The following is an 11420-nucleotide window of genomic DNA, read 5'->3' as shown; positions in this document are numbered from 1 at the left end:
CTGGATAAGACTTGGTTACTCTACAGCAAGATTAACATGTTACACATGAATGCAATAGTAATATCTAATATTAGTCAGCCTTGTATGTGCATCAAGTATTAGTTTTATTTCCTGGATTATATTAGCATTTCATTTTCAGTGCAGACTTATGTGCAAGAACTAGTACTTCACCACTGGATGAAGCTTCACTGCAGTGTTTTTTGGAGTTAACTCCAATCAGGAGGCTGAAAGTGTAACAAACATGACTTTTTCCATGAGTGAAAGTTTAAATATTTCAATGTCTCAGTAAGTTACTGATTAACTACCCAAAAGCCACTCAGCCAGCTGCCATCTGCATCTCCAACACGCAGACCGCAAAAAAAAAAAAAAAAGAAAAAAGTTTCTTCCCATCTCTGCTTTACAAATATCTTCTGACACCACTGACTTTAATCATAGTTAGATATAAAAACAGACATGACATTCTTTGGGTTTTGGTTTTTATTAAAGAACTCTGCAGAACAGTTATGATGGTGACAGTCAGAGCAGCAGAGATACTGGACGTTGACAGCAACTTCAGGCAGTCTCTTCCTTGGAAACTCGGTCCTTCTTGAGTGGTCCCTGTGAGAGAAGAAACCAGACCATCAGTTGTATGCTAATGCTTTAACCTGCTGTTGACCTGGAGTCCATGTGTTGGCTCAGAGCAGCCAGTGTTCCCAGAGAGTGAACAGGGAGCGAGCACAAAGAGGCACTGCTCCCCTGCCTCACTGGGGCTCACTGTGGCACTGGAATGGAACCCAGAGTTCATACTGAAGACTGAACCAGGTTACGAACAGTGCGGGGAAACTAAACATTGACATTAGCAGTACGCAGTTTGTCTCTGCAATGTTTAAAATGTGTTCAGTACACATGTTAGCACTACTCCCATTTGATGATGGGTTTAAAAGCGGGCATACAAACTTTGTGTAATACAGAATAGTCACACATCGAGTATGGCTTTCAGTACGAAGTCTTACCATGAACGCCTTCTTTTCCTCCACAGTCTGGAAGCGGCCGTGGCCAAACTTGGAGGTGGTGTCGATGAACTTGAGGTCGATCTTCTCCAAGGCACGGCGGCTGCTCTGCACCAGCAGAGACTGGAAGAGTAATGAACAAATTTAGTGTGAGAACCAAACTAAAAATGACCTTTACCTCATCTTTCAAGACTCAATTTGTAAATACAAACGAACACTACAAATTGTGCCGCACTCACCTTGCGCAGAGTCAGCACCCTCTTCTTGGTTCCCACAACACAGCCCTTGACCATGACAAAGTCATTGGTCACGTCTCCATAGTGGACAAATCCACCCTTTAAGAAACGAAAGAGTGAGTCACATTTTCAGCTTCCAGGTCGACTTGACAGAATCACAGGTTGCATGAATGTCACTTACCAGGGGGTTGATGCTCTTGTTGGACAGATCATACTCTGTGGAGGCATTGTTCTTCACCAGCTTTCCATCCTTGGTGTGGTAGCCCTGGCCAATCTTGTAGATCTTCTTGTTGATCTCTGTACGGTGGTGGTAACCCTTCTGACCGGCACGGGCCACAGAGAAAGCCACACGGGCAGGATGCCAGGCACCGATACAGGCCACTTTACGCAGACCACGATGGGTTTTGCGAGGAAGCTTCTTTGTGTGCCAACGGCTGGTGACACCTAGCAGGACAGGACATCTCATTAGGAAAGACTGAATATTGATTTAACCAAAAGACACGTGACCTTGCAGAAAGGCTGCAGGAGTTCACTGTCATCTTACCCTTGTATCCGTGACCCTTGGTGACACCAATGACGTCGATCATCTCGTCCTGGGTGAAAACTGTGTTGACGGGCACGGCCTGCTCCAGCTTCTCACGGGCCCAGTCCACCTTGTCGGAGATGGTGCCGCCGTTCAGCTGCACCTCCATCAGGTGAGACTTCTTCTGCCTCACGGGCAGCAGACGCATCTGCACAGACAACTCGCAGGTCAGAAAAGCGAAAATATCCACAACATACATCAGATGTACAATGAACATTAGATGTGAAGTCTCAGAAGGAAGGCAGCATGGAAGATATCCTCATATGTGTCGGGCGCCATGCCTGACGCAAGATCCGTAGTCTCATCAACGACAAAAGCAGGAAACCATCACCTCATTAGGAGTCAAACACTAACCTGCGTGTGGGCAATGATGCGGACGACCTGGCAGTACTTCTTCATGGAAGCAAAGTCCTTCTCCAGCTGCTTCTTGCCCTCATCATCCTGCCATTTCTTGCAGTATTTGGTGAAAGCCTTCTTCTTGGACTTGTACCTGAGAGCACGCAGTGATGCAGGAGGAGAGAGGATACATAGGTTGGCACAGGTCCTTCATAACCCCAGTGGGCCAGCGGAAGAACACAGTGCATAGCTGCTCGCCCTCCCCTCCATGTAGATAAGGGGGCTATTTCAGCCAATAAGGAATTCGGCTCATGGCGCAGTTTCTAAGAAGCACTTTCCACTGGCCAGAGGAGCCCGGAGCTCATCAGGGCATATGGCACCTGAGCGGAGCTGCCATGGAGGCCACCGTAATGTTAGACTCAGTGAAAACACAGGACTCATTTCATTTCCACTGGGCAACTAACATCTGCTTCAAGCACTCAGTACATTCAGCTATAGTCATTGTGTAGTGTCTCACCAGTTCTTGTAGAACCGACGCTTGCACTCGTCACTGACATGCTCGGCGAAGATGGTCTTGAAGGAACGCAGGCCGCGGGGGGTGTTAACGTAACCCACAACTCCAACCACAATCATGGGAGGTGTCTCCACAATGGTCACAGCCTCAACCACTTCCTTCTTGTTCACCTCTGCAGAGGAAGAAATAAAAAATTTTAGCTCTTCACAAATCAGATGGCCTGCACTTGAAACTCATGGTTCATGATATAAACTGCGCTCAGTGCTCGACATTCAGCAAGGGGTATAAACCCATTATGTCCGCCCGTCGAGAGGCTCATCACAGGCAGAATACTACATAACTCAATGGCAGATGAGTATTTACAACCTTTCAGCTCCTCATTTATAAAAATCAGTAAGACTTTAGTCAGAGTCCACTCACTTGAGCCAGGTCTGTCGACCTCACGCACGATGTGCGTCATGCCGGCCTTGTAGCCAAGGAAGGCGGTCAGGTGAACGGGCTTGCTGGGGTCATCCTTGGGGAAGCTCTTGGCCTTACCACGATGACGACGACTCCTCTTGCGGGGCAGGAAGCCCAGGGATCCGTGGCGCGGAGCCGAAAACTTACGGTGAGACTGAGAAGGGAATAAACTATTAGCTGGTACATCCTTTGAACTAACCACAATGTTCAAGAGCTGCCTAGAGATGCATCTCAGCTAGTGTCTAGCGGGACCCTGCTCGTGATTAGTTCTGCATCTAAAGTGTGCAGATTTTTAATTTTAAAGTAGAGTTTAGTTATTGCAGAGCAACAGCATTAACCACGTTGTTAGCATAGCTAGCTTGACGTAACCAACCGAAGTCTGACCCCTTCAAAAAAATTGGAAATCAAACACTTTGATTTCAGCATCCTGCAAACGTTTACATAATTACATACTATACAAGATATATTAACGAGATACTATGTAAAGACTATAAGTTGTGGCCTACTCAAGCTGCCATTTTGGGGCCCGAGTAGCCGGTATGGTCATACATGCATCCATATAGTTGAAATGTCAGACTGAAATACCGCAGAAATCCAAGTGGGACAATAATAGAACTTGCCATTAAAAGCTATTTTTGTGTCTGGAATAAGTTAAATGTAAAGGATGCTTCAGATGACAAACCGATTCTTGTTCAGAGAGTCAGCAGAGTGAAGCGCACACTCACCATCTTGTCTCCGGTCCGTTTGAAAGAGGCCTTCCAAGGAGCACGTCGCTTCTATATATACAAGCAAATATCGTGGGATTTAGCGTGACTATCGTTCGAGAAGACCCGCCCCCCGGTATTTCACCGTGCATGTAATAAATTAAGCAGCCACCAGATGCCGCTGTTTGGTTGCACAAAGTATCTAAATGCATTACACAGTAGATAACTTGTAATTACATGATCAAATATCAAAACGTTTGTGTGTAATTATCAACTTATAAGGTAGAAAAGAAGATATAGTAAAATGTACTATTACAATCATAATTCATATAATATTCTGTTCTTTTAAATAATTGTCATTTACAAAGTCCTTAAATGAATCACACGTCATATAAAAATCAAGCTGTCTTAACATTTATTACCATTTCATTCATAAAAAACAAAGGACACACATTTACACCTTTCAGGTTAAGGCAGCAATATTTAGTTTTATGATCCAGTGTTGTAACAAGTTTTGATGTTATGTTTATTGTAGTCAAGACATTCAAAGCATTTCATCAGCAGAGCGCCACCAGGGCAAAGTTTGAAAAGCCTTTTGTGTTTTCTTTTACCCATCACCTAAAAAGTCTCAGCAAACCTGTGGGATGCAGTGCTTTTGCTCAATTGTTCATGAATTCTTGTAATCTAATTACAGCATAAAATGCTAAATCCATGCATGCTGAAATCAGGCCTTGTGATTCGTATACTGTGACTCTCCTCCAGTTATGAGAACAGAAAAGAGGCACACATTCCACATAACATAAAACCCTGTAGCTATTGTTTATGATTTCATTTCACAGCGTTTGTCTTGCAAATAAAGTGCCACAAATGATCAAATCTATGCAGCATACAAAACAGATTTGCCAGTCATCTACTCAGATGTCAGAAATGTCATGCTTTACTGCTACAGGAATGCAGGGCGGACTAGCCTACCTGGCTTCTGTACTGAATGGGGTTCTACACACCATGCAGTCGATCTCAGGCAAAATGCAAATGTAGGAATTAGAACATTTTCCTTTGACTCATGTGACCGCACTGATGCACTTGCAGTCCGTTAGAGGGTTTTAATTTCCCCATCCAGCATTGTACCTTACACCACGGTCCTGCACAGTAGGTGAGTGGGTTCAGTGTTTTCATCAAGGACAGTTGTGGTATTGAACCCGTGACTTTCACACACCAAGACTTGCACTGAGGCGTGATCCATGTCAGTGTAAGTAAGTAAGTTCCTTCCCTTAAGCATTCTTAAGATATCTGGAAAAGGTATATTCAAATAATCAACACACACTGTCTGTGGTCCAGGAGTATCTGTCAGTATCCAGGCTTGTTGTTCAAGCTCATCATTGTGCTCAAGGATGTAGGCGTCACGTCTCATCACAGTCTGTGTTCATATTTAAAAAAAAAAAAAAGCAGGGAGAGGCATCTCTGAAATGTGGGCGAATCCTCTTCTTTTGTGTTCACACAAAACCAAATCCAGGCCGTCTGTGCTTCATGCTTCCGTTTGAGGAGATTTTGTCTCGACTGTCCTCACAATAAAGTCTGCGTGTGCGGCTGTGAACAATCAACACAAACACCAACAGCCTGCAGGACGCCGGTCACTCTCGATCAAGGTTCATCTTCTGGAAGAAGGCCTTTCCAAACTCATAGGTGCTTATCATAACAGCACAGGCTGGGGCCACTTTGATCACCCTGGGCATGAAACCTGGGAAAAATACAAATGTTTTCACTTTTGTGCAAAGCAAATGTTGTATTTTTACTTAACATAAGAGAACATACAGTAAGTGTGTACCTGCAAAAAGGCCCCTGTAGCCCAACTCGGCCCATATCTCCTTCATTATGCGCCATGTGGATGTGGTTCTCTTTAAGGAAACTAGGAGGAAATTGGAATAAGTTACTGTTTAGAATATGCCACACTCATAAGTATAAGTAAATACATTTCACGTAATAAGTACTGACCTCCCAGAGTATCCATTTCTCCCAGCTGGATCTGTCTCCGTGTCTTCACCACGTCAAAAGGCAGCGTCAGGATTGCAGCAATCTAGACACAATGACGGTCGAAAAACAGACAAATAACCAAAAGCAAACATTAGATTTCTCAAGGCTACATTTTATTTCCTTCGTTTTCACTTTGAGTTCAAGCAGAAATAAGTCTGATCACATCAAGTCATTCATACAGTCATAAATTATCAGGTTCTACCATCTACTGATGAATGTTAACGATCCATAGCACCATAGAATAATAGAGCTGCGAAGTGGGAGGAACTATTTTGGGTAAAGTCCCTTTAATTTTCCCATAGACAAAGTTAGGTGAAGCAATCATTTGAACAAAAAGATGAACAACTACGGTACAAAATAACTCATTCTTTGATTAAAAAGTCAGCACAAGCATGTGACGAGAAGTTATCCTTGACTCCCATGGTGCATTTCACTGAGAAACATCCAATCACAGACTGATGCTAATGGCGAGCAGAAGCTAAAGAGTTCACTGTTGAGAAAACTGATGCCACAATCTGCAGCTTCAATGAATTTACTTTTGGATTCTGAGTCAATTCTGGATGAATTCAGTAACCACGGAGCCATGTTTTGTTCACAACTACAACGACGAAGAGTTTTGAATTCCCTACTGATGTGAGGCAGCTGAGGTAATATTTAAACTGACATGATTTCTCAGAGAGATGAAGTTGAAATAATTCAAACTAGCGGCCAAAACACAAACCTATAAAGGTGGTTACATCATCCAGGAGAGTCCAGTGTATCAAGGATCATTAAAAGAAAACATTGACACAGTGAAGGATGGAGGACAGGTGCGTCTTCACATTACATCTCTCTGTACTTACAGCTCCAGAGACGCCTCCTGCAGTAAAGCTGATGGAGAAGTTGGCCTGAGTCATTCGGGACTGTTCACATAGCCGGGCCTTCACCAGTTCATAGTTAAACCAGTACAAAGCTGCAAATGCACACAAACAGGGGTGGTTCATTTAATTATGCTCCACATTACAGTCGTCTTCTGCTTTCCCAAAAGACCAGTACTGTGACAAACAACTGCTCATTTTCTGTTGCTCTTCCCTCTCCTGTTAAAAAGGTTTTCTGGGGAGGTTTTCCTTTTTCTGGATCGAGGGTGTCTTATAGGTTGTAAAGTCCCTCGGGGCAAATTTGAGACTATATAAATAAAATTGACTCGACTCGTGAAAATGTCATCCAAGTTTCTGAATAACGATGGGATGAATGATGCAGGAACAGTACAGTGAGGGGAGGGTGGCAGACAGAAAGGGTAAAAAGAGTAATAAAAATAAATAATTAATATTCATTGAATCCCATCTCAAATCTATCTTTTGAGTATTAAACACTCTGTAAGCCTGAAAAGGGGCTATAAAAAGTCTGCAGTTTCAACAGGGGAACAGTGTGTTTAGCTGTGGTCTGATGAGAGGATGACTGGAACGTACTGAACATAACAAATAACAGCAGAGGAGTGAAATGTGTTGCAGGCCTGATGTGACAAGTTTCTACTGAAGGTTTTTCCACCATAATCGTAACCAACATGAACATTTTACAGCCACATTTCAAGCCTACAGATTAATAGATTTAAGATTGGTCTTCCAAGCATTATCATATAGCATTCTGTGGTGCTGCTCTCACCAGAGAAGGGTACGTCTCTGAGGACGGTGGGTCCCCAGCCCCTCCACAGAGACAGCAGGCCATCCTGGGCCACGGCAGAGCGGATACAGACCCGCAGCTCGCTGTAGGGCAGCCGACGGGACTGCATCTTGGTCCTGACCAACTCCAGAGGGCTGATCACAGTCACAGCCCCCACTGCAACACGAACACACAATGTTGGAGGTCAAAAACACACTGACATATTATAGTTAGGATTTCTATGTGTAATTGTGCTTTAATGCAACTTACATCTGGCCAGACCTCCAGCAACAAGAGGGACAAGGCTGCCCTGGAAACCCAGACCGTATCTCAGGAAGTCCCGCAGCTGGTCGTAGCAGGTGAAGTAGATGACGGTGGCAGGTACAGCCATGACCCTGCACATGCACATGAACAAATGAGCAACACTGTGCACTGTGTGCCAAATCAATGACATTATCTTTAATCATTTGTTCAAGGCATTTTGTAAATTATTGTAAATTAATTCAGAAAATAACTGATGGAGGTCAAATCTACCAAAGTCATTTCCAAACAGTTTCAAGCACGTGTGGATTTATAATTGTTGTTCTGCAAATGCATAGTTGTGGTGTGTCATCCTGTTTTAAAGACTTTTCATTTACAGAGGAAACACTTTATCCTTCAGTGTAGAAGTAGTAGTAGGCCATCGAAGTAGAACAATGTTAAAATACTAAATATCAGAGGAAAACAACTATTGGCCACTTATTGGACACTCAGTGTCGTCATGAATTGAAGAGCCACATCTTTCTCACTCTAACCTAAATTTCAGTTTTTAAACATTGATGAGAGTTTAGACACTCACAGTGTTGGTGGTAGCCCACTCCACAAAGACCTGAGTCCTTCATGTCGAGTGATTTTCACAAAAGCATCCTTTGGCACAAACAAACAAACAAACAAAAGTACATTTTGATTAATTTTGTGTGCAAAGAGACTGTGGCAAAAGCAAAGCTGCTAATGTACTTGTACTTACAAGAGTCCCACTGAAATGTGTTGGTGTTTTGTACCAGCTGGTGCAGCTGGTTCCATTCTGACACACATAGATGTGATCCATCAGTCCATTACAATACAGGAAACACTTCCCTGTGAGAGACAGAACCGGCGGTCAGCAGAGTTAAAAATATCAGCAAAGCAAACAATGACTGTACGACACCAGATCTGTCAAACATTCAGGATCTAAAAACATCAGTCTAGAGCTAAAAAATCCTCAACAGAGGACAGAAAGGCTATTAATAATATACGCGATGGCAATGACCACAGAGTCACGCAGATGATAACATCAGGGCTGTCCTTGTCACTGCTTACTTTGCCTGTTTATTTAGGGCTGGTTTAAGATACACTATTGACATTGATTTCCTAGAAACTCTCTACCCTGTGGAAGAAGACTGAAAACCATCACACCACATCTAAGCTGATCACAAACACGTGAATCTATTTACAAAAGGGGTTATTTTGTTGTTAGTCGAGCATGTGCCCACAGAAAGGTCAGCAGGACCACTGCGTTTTCTTTTAAACCAAGTTTTAGCATGCAGCGGTGGTGGGTCAGATACTCACACTTGGAAGAGCGGATGACGCCACCCCACGGGGCAGATTCACAGGCTAAAGCTATGAAACAAAGCAAAAGGCAGGACAGATAAAGAGAGAGGGCAAAAAAAGAGAGCACAAGGTGTAGTGGGGTTAGAAAAGCATCAGGATACACGTGGCACCCACAAGCAGCCGTTAAAAGCAAAGTCAGTGTTTCATTATCGAAGCTAAGATATGATGTAAAACAGAAGAAGGCAAGCTCCTCGTCTCACCTTGGTGGAACGGTGTTTGCTGAGCCTGCAGCCTGATCTTCACAACGTCCAGCGGTGTGACTGTAAACAAATACATTGACAGATTCAAAGATAATAATGACATACACTCAGCTGCTACTTTATCATGGAGGTACACCTCGCTTAAATTAAAATAACAGAAACACCTCTCTGTGTAATGCAATATAATTCATCCTCCAAAATGATCATACAGTTGAATCAGCACCTCTCTGAAACAGCAACATTATAACCTTCATGTATTAGGATTTACTGCAGGACTGTTGTATTAGACTGCATTAGTTTTAGCTAGGTGTATCTAATAACTAATTGTAAGACTTTGTGTGCACAAGAAATTATATTAATAGACATACAGACATAGGTTTTGTCTTTGTTTCCATGATCTCACCAAAAATAGATGTGAGGAGGGCTCCAGTGCCAGAAGCCAGCATCTGCTGCACTGGAGAGATCGCAGCCACAGGGCCGCTAACGGTCCGCTCCTCCATCCTGCCCACCTGTCAGACAAGAGAAAAAAACAAAACTGAGAACACAATGTTCTGTAACTAAAGTTCACAGAGGTGTTTTCTGATACTGTCGAACTAGCCAGATGTCTGTGCGTCCTTGTTATGTAAAACAAATGAGGAGGAGTGTTGGTGTCCTGCAGGATCAGCAACATAACACCTACTTTGTGGCTGGGTTAGTGTCCTGTTATATCAGAGCGCTGATTCTCCACGTTAGTGTCATGACAACAAAAATGAGCTCAAAGAAGTCCAAATATACTAGAAATGACTAGAATAACTGTTATTTATAATGTAGTCCATCATTGCTGAAGCGCATGGACCGATTATTACTGCGTAATAACGTCAGAACAGACGTCCGTCATTGATGTTAGCTGGGTAAGTCTAGGTGGGGTTGTTATAATGGGTTGGTTGAAACATTATGATAGCTTATCTATGATGTGCATGTCACCAGACAGCCAGTGAGAGCCTCACCTCCTAACTGAGAGTGGGTGGAAGCAGATAAATCAACACTGAATCAGCCAACAGTGAAATGGAACAAAAACTAATGAAGGTAAATCAAGAAATCCTGACTTTGAATAAGCCATTAGTGATTTTAAGAAATTATATACGATGCCAACAAATCCATCACTAGCAGCCAAGACGTTCTGGATGAATGCTCTTAAAGAAAATGTGCTTTGTGGAGGATTGTTTTAATAAGTATCAGTAATCAGTCATTTCAAGCTTTCCTGTTTTCCTACCTGTGTGGCTGCCCTTTGTTTCCCCAGGCTCATCCTATCCTCTGGAGTTAATTACACCTCAGTGTGACAGTTACAGCCTGTTGGCCCTCAGTGTTTGTTTGATAAGCTGCTTTGCCAAACAAGTGTTCTTCTACTGCACGAGTGCCCAAAACAAACATGGAGCTGAATGTGAGCTATAATGAGAAGATGTTTGGGGTCTTCCTGTCACCTTCACCGAAATTACACAACGTTGCAAGGAGGTTTATCACGTCACTCTATATAACACTCACGTCGACAGGACACAAGTTAACGAAAAACCCAGAGACACTTTAACTACCTCGATTTGAATTCTGCAACTCAATCAATGATCTCATAGTGTAGTCAAAACACTTTGCCTGCAGTATTTGAAAGAAATTCGGTGTTAGCTAACCTAGCTAACTTAATACACAAACAAAATGAGTTTATTTCAACCCAGGAGATGAGGAGAGGTTGAATTCGATGTCAATAAGGTAATTTATCAAATGCTTTGGGCCAAACCTGTCTGAACCATGTTGACACGTAGCTAGCCAACTGTCAGCATTTAGCGATTTAGCTGGGTAGCTAGCTGGCCTGTCAGCCAACGTTATCGCGTCCTATAAGATGACAAGCTAACGTTACTCACCTCTACTTTAGCTGCCAGCGAGAAGTCGAGGGCTCTTCACCCATTCTAGTTCATTAACGCTACGTTGCCACATTCACGCCACTCTGTCGCGCCGCAGTTTGTTCGGCTTCTCCGTTGTGCGTGACCCGTAAACATGGTTATACAGTCGGGCTAAGCTCGCAGCAGCGCAGTTTGTATGTACCTGTTAACAAAATGTGCGCCGCAGTTCA

At 43.3% G+C, this 11420-nt stretch overlaps 2 protein-coding genes and 2 non-coding genes across 5 annotated transcripts; all 4 read right to left on the bottom strand.

Annotated features, from left to right (window-relative positions):
- Positions 1-459: 459 nt before the first annotated feature.
- On the bottom strand, positions 460-3859 carry rpl3 (ribosomal protein L3). Its single transcript, XM_070922699.1, has 9 exons — positions 3843-3859; positions 3079-3271; positions 2662-2830; positions 2163-2298; positions 1770-1956; positions 1407-1669; positions 1229-1324; positions 993-1112; positions 460-597 (listed from the first exon to the last, which is right to left on the bottom strand). The coding sequence occupies exons 1-9, from the start codon at positions 3843-3845 to the stop codon at positions 553-555; spliced, it is 1212 nt and encodes a 403-aa protein (XP_070778800.1). The 5' UTR covers positions 3846-3859; the 3' UTR covers positions 460-552.
- On the bottom strand, positions 685-817 carry LOC139300840 (small nucleolar RNA SNORA54). Its single transcript, XR_011598860.1, has one exon. It is a non-coding gene; the product is annotated as a small nucleolar RNA SNORA54 (small nucleolar RNA).
- Positions 2032-2124, bottom strand: LOC139300843 (small nucleolar RNA U83B). Its single transcript, XR_011598863.1, has one exon. It is a non-coding gene; the product is annotated as a small nucleolar RNA U83B (small nucleolar RNA).
- Positions 3860-4213: 354 nt separating the features above from the next.
- Positions 4214-11338, bottom strand: slc25a39 (solute carrier family 25 member 39). 2 transcript variants are annotated; one of them, XM_070923094.1, is made up of 12 exons: positions 11212-11338; positions 9723-9828; positions 9320-9379; positions 9078-9128; positions 8497-8606; positions 8329-8396; positions 7761-7885; positions 7494-7667; positions 6695-6804; positions 5814-5895; positions 5647-5727; positions 4214-5559 (listed from the first exon to the last, which is right to left on the bottom strand). In XM_070923094.1, exons 2-12 carry the CDS (start codon positions 9817-9819, stop codon positions 5453-5455), a joined length of 1065 nt encoding a protein of 354 aa, XP_070779195.1. In that variant the 5' UTR covers positions 9820-9828; positions 11212-11338; the 3' UTR covers positions 4214-5452. The 2 variants fall into 2 exon arrangements, with proteins under 2 accessions (XP_070779195.1, XP_070779196.1); XM_070923095.1 differs by lacking the exon at positions 9078-9128.
- Between the last annotated feature and the right edge of the window lie 82 nt (positions 11339-11420).

The sequence above is a fragment of the Enoplosus armatus genome, chromosome 17 (genome assembly GCF_043641665.1).
Source record: "Enoplosus armatus isolate fEnoArm2 chromosome 17, fEnoArm2.hap1, whole genome shotgun sequence".
Classification (NCBI taxonomy): Eukaryota; Metazoa; Chordata; class Actinopteri; order Centrarchiformes; family Enoplosidae; genus Enoplosus; species Enoplosus armatus.
Note: the sequence above shows the minus strand (reverse complement) of the source record. Positions and strands in the feature narration are given on the sequence as shown.

Coding starts and splice junctions, on each gene's coding strand:
- slc25a39 (XM_070923094.1), bottom strand. CDS start 9,819: ATGGAGGAGCGGACCGTTAGCGGCCCTGTGGCTGCGATCTCTCCAGTG. Junction 9,129..9,319: donor GCAAACACCGTTCCACCAAG/GTGAGACGAGGA, acceptor TTTGTTTCATAG/CTTTAGCCTGTGAATCTGCC. Junction 6,805..7,493: donor CAGAGACGTACCCTTCTCTG/GTGAGAGCAGCA, acceptor GTGCATTTGCAG/CTTTGTACTGGTTTAACTAT.
- rpl3 (XM_070922699.1), bottom strand. Junction 1,670..1,769: donor CAAGGGTCACGGATACAAGG/GTAAGATGACAG, acceptor CTGTCCTGCTAG/GTGTCACCAGCCGTTGGCAC. Junction 1,113..1,228: donor GGGTGCTGACTCTGCGCAAG/GTGAGTGCGGCA, acceptor TTACTCTTCCAG/TCTCTGCTGGTGCAGAGCAG.